The 13,725-nt window shown below is 56.0% G+C and overlaps 1 protein-coding gene and 1 long non-coding RNA gene across 7 annotated transcripts in view; one reads left to right on the forward strand and one right to left on the reverse strand.

Annotated features, from left to right (window-relative positions):
- Positions 1-6,600, reverse strand: part of ENGASE (endo-beta-N-acetylglucosaminidase) — an 11,269-nt gene extending 4,669 nt beyond the window's left edge. For 3 of the 5 annotated variants that reach the window (XM_040640092.1, XM_040640093.1, XM_040640091.1), the window contains exons 1-9: positions 6,482-6,600; positions 5,037-5,104; positions 4,671-4,872; positions 3,575-3,723; positions 2,905-3,062; positions 2,071-2,219; positions 1,555-1,720; positions 594-697; positions 127-235 (exon numbers count right to left, since the gene is read on the reverse strand). In XM_040640092.1, coding sequence (XP_040496026.1) covers positions 127-235; positions 594-697; positions 1,555-1,720; positions 2,071-2,219; positions 2,905-3,062; positions 3,575-3,723; positions 4,671-4,872; positions 5,037-5,104; positions 6,482-6,588 — 1,212 coding nt within the window. In that variant the 5' untranslated portion in view covers positions 6,589-6,600. Of the gene's footprint in view, positions 1-126; positions 236-593; positions 698-1,554; positions 1,721-2,070; positions 2,220-2,904; positions 3,063-3,574; positions 3,724-4,670; positions 4,873-5,036; positions 5,105-6,481 lie in introns of those variants that run through there. The other 2 variants (XM_040640094.1, XM_040640095.1) reach the window with 2 other exon arrangements.
- Positions 6,601-6,842: 242 nt separating this feature from the next.
- The window catches only part of LOC121104947, a 26,718-nt gene continuing 19,835 nt past the window's right edge, over positions 6,843-13,725 (forward strand). For both annotated transcript variants that reach the window (XR_005837303.1, XR_005837304.1), the window contains exons 1-2: positions 6,843-6,982; positions 9,384-9,477. This is a non-coding gene — a long non-coding RNA (uncharacterized LOC121104947). The remainder of the gene's footprint in view (positions 6,983-9,383; positions 9,478-13,725) is intronic.

The following is a 13,725-nucleotide window of genomic DNA, read 5'->3' on the forward strand; positions in this document are numbered from 1 at the left end:
GGGGGGGAGCAGCATGGCCACCATCCCTCCCACGCCCCGAGCCCCCCACCTCTCCCAGGTGAGACCAAAGACAGAGGGAGGGCAGCCCGTGTGCTGTGATGCAGCCCCACCAGGAAGCCCACGCACCTGGCCATAGCACACTCTCCGCGTCCCCATGCCCAGGCAGAAAGAAGTGACAAAGGGCAAGGAGCAGATGCTGTGTGTGGGCAGGTAGCGTTCCAACAAAGCCCAGAACCTGCAGGGAAACGGGCAGGGGGACCCCAAAGTCACTCTCTGCAACTCGAGGCCCCTGCATCCCTCCCAGAGTGAGTGCGGCTCCCCCGCTGAATGTGTGGGAGATGCAGGTCTGCAGGGGTGGCCCTCCCCCCAGGGTCCCCAACCTCCGGCCTTCCTGCTTAACGGGTCTCCAGGACCCTCCCTCCTGGAAGCAGCCAAGATGACTGGCTTCTCTCCAGCTGAGCCCCTCATCCCACCCCATGTGCCCTGGAAAGGTCCGTGGAGAGCAAGGCCTGAGCTCCTTGGGAAACCAGAGAAACCGACGGAGCCCCCACCCGGCCAACACCAAGCCCCTGCCTGGGACGGGCAAGGCTCACTTGTCCTGGTTCTGGAAGAAATCCTTCTTCTCCAAACACTCGTACACCCAGCCTGGGGCGAAGAGAGCCGCCGAGAATCCATGCTTCCGGATCAGCTCCAGCGACTGGGGAGACAGCAGTCGGGGGGGGGGAAGGTGGAGCCTGGCTAGCTCCCTCCCAGCTCTGAGGGGGCTCCAACCCCAGTAACTCCTCAGCCCGCAGCGGTGGGAAGAAAGGCTGTGAGCAGCCGGGCCGGGGTCCGCGGTGGGAGCGCACAGCCTGCACGTGTCTCCCCCTCGCTGCACCTCTCATCACGTTATCAGACTCACAGCGGGCGGAGAGAATCTTCAGTTATTGGGTTAATTTATTCACTTAGAGCTTAATTAATGAGCAAGAGCATCCCCTGGCACCAGGGAAGGGGCAAGGCTGACGGCCCGGGAGACAAGCGGACTCCCTATTTATCCCGTACCAGGTGCACCGGCCCTGGCAACCCCCTCGTCTCCCCTCACTGCCGATATGACTTGCCTTGCCAGAAAAAATCTCACCACTTATTAAACCAGCAATTCCCCAAACTGGCTGTTTTACCAGGTCCTTAGCCCTGAGCTGCCCGTGAACAGACGCACCGCCAGAGCTCCCCAAGCCCACCCGATGCTTGAAACCGCCAGCTCGGGGCCCTTCAGCGCATTGCGGTCCAGAAAGACATCACAGCCAGCTAGCTCGGAGGGGGAGGGCAGGCCATCAACACCCATACGAAAAGTACCGCCTGACTGCAGGATTGGGCTGGAAGTTAGGGTTTCAGGGCACAGCCCGGCCTTGAGGCATCACCCATGTGTCTTGGGCCTCAGCTTCCCTGCTCTGGGAAGAATGCTGCCTCTCTTTGCCTTGAGTGCAGATGGCAATGGAAGGTCCACGAGAAAACCCAGCCACGGAGGGCACGCAGGCCACCACCCCCAGCTCCCCGGCCTGCAGGGCCGCCACCCACCTTGTGTGTGTGGAACTGGCCTCCGACGACATTGCCCCGGGCGAACACGTCCACCCCCACGTACACGTCGGCGCGGCGCTCCCCGGCCTGCCCCAGCATCCGCTGCAGGTGCTCCTCCCGCCAGTTATAGTTGGTGAAAAAGCCGTCACAGGAGTCGAAGAAGACCCTGCAAGGCGGCGAGGACGCGCTGTGAGGCCCAGACACGGAGGCCCGGGGGCTGCCCACCCTGGATGTCCTCCTCCTTCCCCTTCCGACACTCTCCTCCGTCCTAACCCCCAGACCAGGCCACCTCCAGGACCAGAACACAGCCGCCTCTGAAGAGCAGGGGACCAGCCGGAGCGCAAGACCTGTGGCCCTTGGCACAGCGCCCGCCGACAGCGCGCCGGTCCTCCCCGCTGGTGGCTGGCGGCTCCGACTCTGCCCTCGCCCTCTCCTACCCGGGGCGGCTGAGCACGCCAGGCCCCAGCAGACAGACCACACTGCCCCCACCCGCTCCGCCCACAAGGCTGCCCTCACCAGTTGTGCTGGTTGAGTTCGTCCTGCCACTTGAGCTGCCCGCTGCTCACCACACTGTCGTACCACAGCACCAAGCCCCCCGGCACCCGCTGATGGAGCTGAGTGGTCAGGTACCGGAGGAAATGGGGCATGTTCCCCACCGCGGCCAGCTGGAGAGGGAGGCAGAGCAGACCCTCGGTGAGGCCCAGCCGTGTCTGTCGTGAGAAGTGCCCCGCGTGGGACAGACAGGAGGGTGCTTAACCTCAGAAGCAAACACAGACTCCAAAAAGGCGCGGTCCCTGGAGCCCCCCAACCGTGCAACCACGGAGGGGAGTGTCCAGCCAGTGTCTCCCACTGTCCTTCCTTTATTTTTCTTTAAAGACTGTATTTATTTTAGAGAGAGAATCCCAAGCCGTCTCCCTGCTGAGCGCAGAGCCTGACACGGGGCTCGATCCCACGACCCTGAGCATGACCTGAACCAGAATCAAGAGTCAGACGCTCAACCCACTGAGCCCCCCAGGGGCCCCAACTGTCCTTCCTTTCCGAAGCAGGAAGGACACGGGCGCAGCAGTGAAGAAAAGATAAAACCCCATGAAAGGGGAGAGTGGCGCTGAGGGAAGCCGCACGCGCAGCCCAAGCAAAACGGACACGGGAGGAGGGAAGGGGCGCCCCGAAGGAGCAGTAAGGCGAAGCGCAGCCAACCGAGGTTTCCGGACACGTGCCGGAGAAGGTTCTGTCACGCAGGTGTCTAGGCTGGCTCTAACCAGCCCCAGCAAGGCCGCAGAGAGCAGCAGCGGAGGGACAGGGAGGCAGCAGGGCCGGGCCGGGCAAGCACCAGGAGAAGGCTATGCTCACGCTCAGAGAGTTCTCGATGTTGATCAGCCAGCCATCGAAACGGAAAAACTGGGCGATGAGGACCAGCTGATCAGCCACGGCTCGGTACGAGCTCTCGTCCCCGGCCAGAAAGGCTTCACAGAGCCGCCCACCTTCTTTCCACTCGGTGATGAAAGTCCCTGCCAGGACGGAGAGAAATGAGGTCAGGCGAACCCAGCCATGAGCAAAGGGTGGTTCCTGCAACAGCACAGCAGCCTGGCCTGCAAGCTTGTTACACGTTCGCATGCTCGGCCGTCCCGGATCTCTGGGGAGTCCAAGCCCCACAGGCCGAGCCCAGCCATCAGTGCTACACAGGCCAATAAATGATTCAGGTGCGGGCGAAGAAGGCTCGAGAAGCAACCACCGCACCCACGGACTGGCCACCTGTGGCCTGTGGGCCACATCCACCCACCTCCTATTTCATAAACATAGCCCATCTGTCCGCCTGTCATCTATGGCTGCACTGTCTTGGTTATGACAGTGACCCAGTGGCCTGGGCCCTTCCAGAAGTTTGCCCTCGCCTGTGCTAACCTATCAAGGCAGCCCCAGGTGAGCTCTTCTCCCTCTGTAGCAGACAAAGGCCTTCTCGTCACTGGGTCACCTGGCAGGTGTGCTAACGAGGGTGCGTGGGAGGCGAGCCCCGGGGTCTTACCCAGCACACAGACCCCATGCCGATGGGCAGCGTTGGTCCAGCCCACGGGGGGGATGGTCACGGTGTGGTGGCTGAAGTACACGAAGACGTCGATGGACTGCCAGTGGTAGAAGCAGTAGGGGCTGCGCGCTGTCGAGCCCTGAATAAACCTGTGTGGGACACGGCGCGGTTGGGACCCCGCACACGGGGACCCGGGCGAAGCTTCTCCAGTCCCAGCCAGCGATGCTAACGGAAGCTCGCCACGCAGCAGGCGCGGCGCAGGCACTGGGTGGAGCGAGAAGTAGGACTACACCTTGGCCCTGCGGTCCAGAGGTCTTAAGGGAAACATGTGCACCAGGCCGGGCGGGCAGTCACCACTGGACCAGACGTTGTCAGCCTCAACAGACAAAGACAAGACAGGAGAGAAGAGAAGTGGCAGGCTCATGCAAAAGCTCCAGGCGCCTGGTGTCCCCGCGCTGTCCCCTGAGCAGTGGCTCCAGGACCATCTCCGTACATGTAAGGCTGGGCTGATAACCACGAGCTGCGCCTAAGATGCCACCACCTGCCTCTGCCTGTCCCTTGGTGGCCGGCTCGGACTAAGCCTTCCCATCTATCGTCCCATCCAAGACTGTTTTACAGACGTTTAAGACCTCTGAGAGACCGTGCAACTCTGGAGGAAGTGTCCCCTGGCTGGGAGGGACGCAGGAGTGTCAAGCCGGGTACCCGGAGCCAATGGGCCAAGGACGGAGTCAGAGCTCGAGGGGTTAGGTGAGGACCACGGATCCGGGCCCAGGAGTGTGAAGACGGTGCCTGCTTCTGTACCCGCCCCGCCTCCCACATGTCAAGGGCACGCAGTCCCCGGAAGCAAATGGTGTCAGGGCTGCCAGAGGCACCAGCTTTCACCCAACCCACGTCCTCTTACAGATGAAACAGGAGGCCTGGGCGCCTCACCCAGTCAGGTCAGTCTGGTCCAGAGGCCCGTCTCCTGACTGCCTCCCACCCAGTGCTCTCTGCCACATGGCTCTCACTCTCCCTGCCTCCTTCTCCTCCATCCCCGTCCCAGGCAAGGGAAACAGGCAACAGAATTAACATCGGCAATGTTCTCGCGATGCCTCACTTGTCATCCAGATACCCGCCCATCATGTCATGGCACAGCAAGGTCCGGGGCCTCTGACTGCTCAGGGGGGGCTGCCGACACTCGGAGGGCTCCAAGGCCACGTTGAAGCTGTCCTCCACGTCGGGCGTCCATGCCAGGAGTTCCTCCAGCGAAGAGAAGTAAAAACTGATGGGTTTGGTGGTGTCCTTGTCATAATATCTAGCTGGTCAGAGGAGGGAACAATGAGGAACCGATGGAAAGTATGGGATCCCCAGAGATGCTCTGACAATAACCGAGGGAGAAAAACTAGACCAGGAAGGGGCGGGTCTGCCCCGAAGCCCCAAGAGTGAGCGCGGAGACAGCGTTCAGAGCCTCCGACCGTCTCACCTGGCAAAGGGTCCGCGGTAAAACTGACCACTTCACGGAAGACAGTTACTTCTTGCTCCTCCTCAATTCTAAGCAATGAGGAAGTTAAAAAAAAATTTTTTTTTAATAAAAGCATGAAGAAAAAGAACACTAACAACCAAATGGACTAGGCCCCCCCTAGACACACGAAGGGGAGGGAACGCTATTCTCGGACTTACATTTTGAATGCAAACTATGGAAAAATGCATCAAACCGAAGGGGCTGGGGGGCGCTGACCTTCCTAAAGCAGCCTGTGTTAGCACCACAGCCGGCCCTCCGCCTGGACACACAACAGCTCCTCCTCTCCTATGTATAAGCGCCTAACCCCTGTACCCACCCCCGGTCACCCTGCAGAGACCAGTTAGACTTCACAGGGTCCACAGGTTCTGCTTTGGACAAGGGGTCGGAAAACTCACAGAACTAGAGAGTTTCAGGGCCCAAGAGAGCAGGGCCATGCTTTCTCCCCAGTCCACATTTCCGTGGGTGTGTTCTGTGGAACCCACACTAACTCCCCAGCTGTCGTGGAGGAGTCTAACCTTTGGCACACAGAGCTGGAAAACCCTGGATAAATCCAGATTAGCTTTTAAAAAAAAACAATTGTCGTCATTAGAACGTGAGAAGACGCAGTGGCTGCCATTAGTGGCCACGGGCTTCAAAGTAGAAATTCTCTAAATCTCCCCACATCCACGGCCACTTCCTTATAACTTTCTTAGGGGACCCTGAAACCACCTGGGTGGGTGGAGGGAATGAGACATTCAAGTGTCACGAAAGCGCAAGTACTATGGAAAATCACGCCTTTAGAATTTCGTTCCACACCCCGCTCTTTCCCCTTCATGATTTCTCTATCCTTCAACTCCCCCAACCCCCGCACCTATCAGAACACCTGTCGGTAGGTACCAGATAACCTTTACCACCTGTTATTCCTCCATTAAGAGGGAGCGAGACGTCTCAACATTCTCCTCCAAAACATCTTCCCCACCAGCCGGCAGCCACTCCTTTGCCATCCCTGTCCAGTCTGAAACACCCCAGTCTCACTCTTTGGGGTTTAAAACAAAGCTAGGGATGCTGTTTCCAAGAAGGCCATATGGGTGCTGCTAACTTCCCCCAGGTGAGCAAATGCCCCGACAAGGAACCATGGGCTCAAAAGAACGCGTCCACCCCTTTCGTGCCTCTGAGCCTTTGCGCACTCCGTTCCTTCGACTGGAACACCCTCCCTCCCGTTCGCCACGCGCTCCCTAAAGACCCAGTTCAGATGGTCCCGCTCCAGGCACGACCCCCTTCCGGTCCAGCAAGGGCACCAATGCCACCAGCCGGCCCCCTCCGCGTGGACCCGCGGCGGGCGGCGGGGGTTTCACCACCCCGTCTCACGGGCGAGGACGCCGAGGCTCCCCGCCCACGACTGCGGTCCCCGCCGGTCCCCCACCCACCTCCTCCGCGGTCGCCGCCGCCCCGGCCGCCGCTCCCGCTGCTCCTCTGGGATCGTGGGCGCCCTCTTCCGCGCCGCCGCCCGGGTCACCGGCCCAGCAGCCTCCATCACGGTGCCGCTCCCTCCGCCCCCGCCTGCCGCCGGCCAATCGCAGGCCTGAGCCCGTCCCCGCCTCCGGCCGCCGGCCAATCACAGACTTGGGCCCGCCCCCACCCAATGGAGGGACTGCGCGGACCGGCTGTCCCGCCCCGCCCGGCCTGACGGACTCCTGCCCGCACTCTGGGCTTCGCCGGGGTGGCGGGGACTTTGTAGCTGGAGGAAAGCCTTGGGGGCGGGGCCGCGGCGGGGGCGGGGCCGCGGCTGCGCGGAGCCCTGGGGTCGGAAGCTCAGTGTACCTGTCCCCACGAATCCCCTTTTGCAGGAGAGCAATGCCCCGGAGGTCATAAAGTCGGTGAGCTGTAGCAGTTAGAGCTGAGCTCGGTTCGTCTAACCCTATTCAAAGGTAATTTTCAGGAAAAGATGAAATCCTAATTCTCATTCGGGTGTAAATATGGACGAGAGATAAAGGCTTTATTCTACTCCTTAATCAGGGAAGCTATCAGACAGATGTTAGAACCAGTTCAAAGAAAATGAAAAGCAGACCTGTTTATAGATGATGAGCATTGAAATGAGTATCTAAGTTGAGGCAGAACTAGCTTTTCTGCAGGGTGGGGGTGGGGAGATCACTGAACCCCTGGAGAGACCATCTGTACCCAGTAAAAGAGACAGAGGCTGGAGTCACGTAACAGCAGCAAGGACCTTTGGTAGACAATGCATCGTGTTCCACTGAGGCACAGATTCTTTTTTCTACACCCCAAACCCGCGCTCCAGTGTCTGCAGTGTCCGCAGGCTCACAGGGCCTGAGGCATCTCACAGATGGCCCGTCCCCAGCATCCTGGGTACAGTTCACAGTAAATGTGAAGGAAGGAGGCAGGCAGGGAGGAGAAGTGTAGTGGGGCGCAATGGTGCACGAGCACCTGGCTCCTGAGGTCCCAAACAGACCAGGCTCGGCCTCACGCCGCTGACAAAATCCGAAGGCAGAGAGATGAGTGGTGGGGAAATGAGAAGGGAATTTATTTCAGTGAGGCCAGCACCGGGAAGACAGCGTCTCAAAGACCATCTCCAAAATGCTGGAAACACTTCCAGGTTTACATAAGGACAGTGTGGGACAAAGGTGAGTGGGTACGTGCAGGTGGGCAGCGAAGGTCAGGCTGATCATTGTCTTGGGGTTAATCACATGGGGTCTTGTGGGCTGGGGCAGTCCTTATAGCCTAAGGGGTAGTTTAGGTTCCCACCACGGGATGCTATGCCCGCAGGGTCTTTTGCGGGAGTTAAGAGATAAGCTGCAAGGAAGAATTTAATGAGAAAGTACTAACCGAGGTCAGAATGGAGGTGGTTGACATTCCTTTTCAGAAGCAGGGAGTCCAAGGAGGCCAGAGGCAGGGCTGGGGCCCCAGGGCCAGGCTTGGGCCAGCCTGAGGCTCTCCTCACCCTGCCACCGAAACCCCTTTATGCAGCTGGGAGCGTCCAGCGCTGGGCTGCGGCTGCTTCTCAAGCCGAGGTGAGTGGGCCTCTTTACTATGGTGGCAGACTTTGAACTTTATGAGGCCCCGAGCTTCCGTGAGCCCCAAGCGTGGGGTGATGACTAAGGCTGTGGAATATGAGCGTCAGCCACGCTGCAGGGGAGACAGGCCACTGTGGAGCAGGAGACAGCGGTCCACAGGGAGGACAGAGATCACCAAGCCCTGGGAAGTTGGCCAAGAGAAGGGGGGCAGGGCCACAAAGCTCACTCCAGCTATAATCAGGTGAGCACGGAAGATGTGAAGTACTGATCTGGTCTGTACTTAACCAGCTTTTTCCAAGCGCTTACCTGCAGCTTCCTGATTACTAAATAAACAAACTTTTCATCCTAACAATCAAAACATAGTTCTTAAAGATATACTAAACAGCCCTTAGGAAATGCTCAGTCTCTGGGGGCAAAAAATATGCCCAGGTCTCTCCTTTCTGTTCCTCTGCACAGCGATGCCTCCAGTCTAGGGGGACAGGTCTTGTGGCCCCCGTGTTGGCTCCCGCTTGCTGCCTTCCTGGCAGACCCTTGTGGCTCCTGGTCTCCCTGGGGATCAGGACTAGAGGTCCCCCTGTCTGCCTTGAGGTCACATTGGTCCCTGCTGGGCCTCCAGCCCCCTCTGAGATCTGGCTGGGCCCCCTAAAACCTTAACCTTGTAGGATTTCCAGATAAAATCTAGGACGTGCTCCCCTGCACACTGCCTGCTTGTGTGGCTCGGTCCGTGGACTTGCGCTCACTGCCTGATAGTAAAGTGGCAAACGTGGGATGCCTGCCCTTGCCCAGTCCCTGCACACACAGTACATGCATTTTCTCCTTCTGGAAACGTGGAGTGCTGCTGAGAAAGCTAATGTTCCTTTTAACCCACCACCCTGCTAGCTTCCCTGCCTCCTGTCCATCAGAGATGCCTCTGTGTTTCACCAATTTCATTAGTCGGGCCTGTATCCTTGCAGATGTTGTGAAGTCCTTTCACACACACGTATGCATCTGGAACCTGGGGTGTGGCTTATAAAAATAGTATCATGGTGTGCAGACTGCTCCGTCCGTATCTTGCCTTCCCCCCTCCCAGCCACATTCTTGAAATGGAGCCATGCTGATCTGTGTGGCTCCAATACGTTCATTTTTACTGTGGTTAAATACCTTGCCTCTTGAACGCATCGGCTTTGGCTACCCCTCTACCCGTCGGTGCCCATTTCCACGGCAAGCATGTGTTTGCTTGCATTTTTTAAATGTTAAAATGGATGTCTTCGTATAAACCTTCTTGGGCACCCACAGGGTTTTGTTTTTTTTTCTTTTTCAGATACAGACACAGGAGTTGCTAACAGTGATCCTGTGCGCATTTCCAGACCCCACAGTCCCGAGAGGCCCGCGCGTTGACGCTCTTCCCGGCACCGGTGAGTCTGTGCCCCCGCAAGGCGCTCCGCGCTGCTGCTGCTTACCTTCCAGGTTCGGGCTCCCCTGGTGGGTGCGCGTCGTTGGTTGGCTGTTTTAACGTGAGGCTGCACAGCTTTTCTAATGCTGGCCGGCCGTCTGGAAATGAATTCTTCCTCCTGAGACAATCCTGCTGGGGTCGTTGCCCGTTGCTGCTGGGGGAGTGTGTCCCATGTCCCGGATACTTTCATCTTGCTTCCTATACGTGTCAATGGAGCATATCTGTGCGCTGCGTGCCTTTTTTTTTTTTTAAGTTTTATTAATTGATTTGAGAGAGAGAGAGGGAGCGCACTCACAAGCAGGGGGAACGGCAGAGGCAGAGGGAGAAGCAGACTCACCCCTGAGCAGGGAGCCTGACATGGGGCTCGGTCCCAGGACCCTGGGATCACGACGCGAGCCGAAGGAAGACGCTTCCCTGCCTGAGCCCCCCAGGTGCCCTATGTGCTGTGTTTCTTTTGAACTCTTCCAAGGTGTCTCGTAGGATTGGCATTTCAGATCCAAGATGGTCAAATCACTAACATCATTTTACGTACGACCTGGCTGTTTCCTGCTACTGAGGAGGGCTGTCCCGGCTTTAAGGGCAGGAAGATGTTCTCCCCGCTTGTCAGCCGGTAACTGGCACATTTAGGGGCCGGTGCGTGTAGTTTGAACACAGAACTTCCAGATGCCTCTGGAGGTGGGTCTTAAACATGTCATCTCCCTTTTTTGGTTTTTGGCCTCTTCAGATTTCTCTTTCTTCCTGGGCCCATTTTGCTAATAAATGTTTTCCTAGAAAAGTGTCCATTTCATTGAGGTTTTCGAATGTGGGTATTAAGTCCTTCCTGATCATAGTTCTATCTCTTGGCGATGCCCCCTCTTCAATTCCAACGTGTTTGTGTCGTCGTCTTTTTCTTCCTTGCCGCGTTCTGCTGCCGATTGTCTCTGTGATTCGTCTTCTCAAAACAGCAGCCCTTGGGGTTGTTCTATTTTGGGGTTTGTTTTCTGTTTCCCTAACCTCCGCTTTTATTTTCTTTCCTCTTATTTTCTTTGGATTTATTCTCTTGTTCTTTTTCTGGTTTCAAAAGTGGACAGTTTGGTTCGCTCCTCTGTAAATCTTTCTTGTTTTTGTACACGTGCAGCAGGGGAACCCGTGTCTCCCCGAGAAGGACTCACACCGTGTCTCCCAGGTTTCCACAGGCAGCACTGACATTTCCACCAAGTCCTAAATACTTCACAAATTCTGTTAGCTCCTCTCTGCGCCATCCAGAACGGCCCTTGACTTCGCTGCAGGAGAATTCGTCAGTCTTGTCTGTTAGGATTGGTCCTTTCGTGTCTTTTTCAAAATGTATTTCCCTACCCCAAAGACATGAACATATGGAATGCTCCATCCGGTTTTCTAGAAGTGCTGCTGTCTTGCCTTTCCCCTTCAGATCCTCAGCTCAGCTGGAGTCATTTTTGTTTACGACGTGAGGGAGGACGGCCCATTTTATTTTTCATCATACGGATCCCCAGTCATTCTGTGGTTTTTGGAAAGTCTCCCCTTCATCCCGTGCTCCGCAGGGCTCCTTTCTGGAAAATCAGTGTCCATACGTGCTTGAGTCTGTTTGGGGCTCTCTGATGTTGTGATTTGATAATAAGAAATGTATACTTGGGGGGTGCCTGGGTGGTTCCATCGGTGAAGCGCAGTATGCCTTTGGCTCAGGTCATGATCGCAGGGTCCTGGGATCGAGCCCCGGGGTTGAGCTCCCTGCTTATGGGGAGTCTGCTTTTCCCTCTCTCTCTGCCCCTCCCCCTCTCCCTTCCCTCCCTCCTTCTCTCTCTCTCTCCCCCTCTTCTCTCAAATAAATAAATAAAATCTTGAAAGAAAGAAAGAAAGAGAGAGAGAGAAAGAAAGAAAGAAAGAAAGAAAAGAAAGAAAGAAAAAAAAGAAAAGAGAAAAGAAAAGAAAAGAAAAGAAAGAAAAGAAAAAAGAAAAGAAAAGAAAAGAAATGTATATTCGGTCATTGTTTCTGTCACAGAGCTCCTAAACCCTTGGAATTTCCTAAGTGATAAAAGAGCCATAAAGGTGTCTCTTGTTAATTGTTAGCCCCTTTCTACCACACCAGAGTTTATGTCAGGGAATCTGACTTCCCAGACTTCTGGAAAGCCCCTAAACATGGGGGCTGGTTTGACCTGGAACCAACCTCGATGAGAGGGTTGGAACTTTTGGGACCACCCCCACCACCTCCTGGGAGGGGAAAGGGACTGACCCTGAGTTCACTGCCACCGGCCAATGATTCAGTCAACCGTGCCCGTGCAGTGAAGCCTCTGTGCAGATCCCTGAGCGGCAGGGTTGGGAGAGCTTCTGGGCTGGTGAGCCCATGGAGGTGCTGGGAGGGTGGTACACCCCCCCACCCCTGCCCAGAGGGCTCGTGGAACGTCCACACCCCTTCCCACATCTCTTCCATCCGGCTGTTCCTGGCTATAAACTCGTACAAGTCTCATGCACATCCAGTCCTGCCTTGATGTTTGCTTCTCGGAGGACAAGACCCGCACACCGTCCACAGGTTTGGATTTTATGCTGAATGATGTTCCGTAGTTCTCCGCACAGACATCCTACACACCTGCTGTTAGATTTACTCCAATAGGTAAAGACGTGCGTAAGTGGCATCTCTGATGGGTTAGATATGGCTGCAAATTCTCTTCCCCTCCTCCCAACAAAGGATGGAGTCTATTACCCACTTCTCTGGGCTGACTGGGGGAATATGGCCAAAGGCGCTGTGGTGGGACTTGTGAGTCTAGGTCTCAGAAAGCCGTGCAGCTTCTGCCCCTGTCCCCTTGGTCCCCTGTGCTGAGAGCGCCATGCTGTAAAGAAGGAGTGCAGGGGATGGGATGGAGGACACTTGGAGAGCGAGCCCCACAGGCCCCGGCCATGCTCGTGAGCCCGACGTCGGCCACCTGCCCCAGCCCCACTGCAGACCCAGCGAGGGAGCCCAGCGAGGCCAGCAGAAAGAAGCACCCAGCCACCCTCCAGACTCAGGAGAAACAATGAGGTGTGGGTCTGTTTGAGATACTGAGCATTTTAAGTGGTTTGTTACGTGACAAATGATAACGAATTCAGGGTTTGTTTTCAGATCTCATTTTCTGTCTGTTGCTGGTGCGGCGGTTTTGTACGTTGACTGTACATCCGTCAATCACTATCAGATCTCATCTTCTGCCTGTTGTTGGTGCGGCGGTTTTGTACGTTGACTGTACATCCGTCAATCACCAATTATCCACACGTTCTTTTGGGTGTTCTGTGTAACGCATCAGCTGCGGATAACGGCAGTTTTATTTCCTCCTTTTCTAAATCCTCACATCTTGCCTTAACTTTCCCTTCCCTACCGCACAGGCAGAGACCTGCGAAGCAACGCCGGAGGAGTGTCCTCGCAGCGTCCTTGCCTTGCCCCCAGTCCGCGAGAGACAGCTAGCCGCACTTCGCCTGTAGTTCTGGTGTTTGCTGGTGGTGTTTCCGCAGATGTGCTTTATTAGGCAAGGGACCCTCGCCCATAGCAGGTGTACCGAGACTCTTCCATCCTGAATGGTAACTGAGTCTCATCAAACATGTTCGCTGTGAGTCACTGTTAATGTGATAAAACCCATGGACTTTACGATATTATCCAAGCCTGTCTTCCCACAATAAACCCAGTCTGCTTGAGACGCGTCGTCTTCCCTCCTCCTGCTGGCTTCATGGCTGTTGAGCTTTCTCCCTCCTCTGTCTGAGCAAGAGAGGGACCGGCCGCACTCCCCTCTCCCCGCAGCGCTCTCCCTAACATTATGATCGTCTCCTAGAACAGGTGGGGAATAGGCCCTTTTCTCTTTTCGGGGAGAGTCTGGGCAAGATGAAGGTTGCTTGTCCACAAACATTTGGTAAGAGGTGACTCATAAAACAATCTGAGCCCACAAGTTGATTCTGTTAAAAGCTTTTTAATTACAGATTCTATCCGATTCCTTTACGACTCTTCAGATCTTCCCTTTCCTCCCGCATCACTGTCAGGAGTTGTGTTTTTTGGAAACAGGAAAGTGCTCGTTTCATCTCGTTTTCCAGATGTGTCGCCGTCACATTGTCCCCAATATTCAGGCACTGTTTTCCGTGTCTGTAGCATCTGGAGTGATGTTCCCTTTGTTTCTCTTCCTATTTCCTTGTTTTTTCCTTTCATCTTTGTTGTCTCCTTCCTCTTCCTTTCCTTGGGTTCATTTGATGCTCTTTCCCT

Source organism: Ursus maritimus, unplaced genomic scaffold (genome assembly GCF_017311325.1).
Source record: "Ursus maritimus isolate PB19 unplaced genomic scaffold, ASM1731132v1 scaffold_24, whole genome shotgun sequence".
In the NCBI taxonomy this organism is placed as follows: Eukaryota; Metazoa; Chordata; class Mammalia; order Carnivora; family Ursidae; genus Ursus; species Ursus maritimus.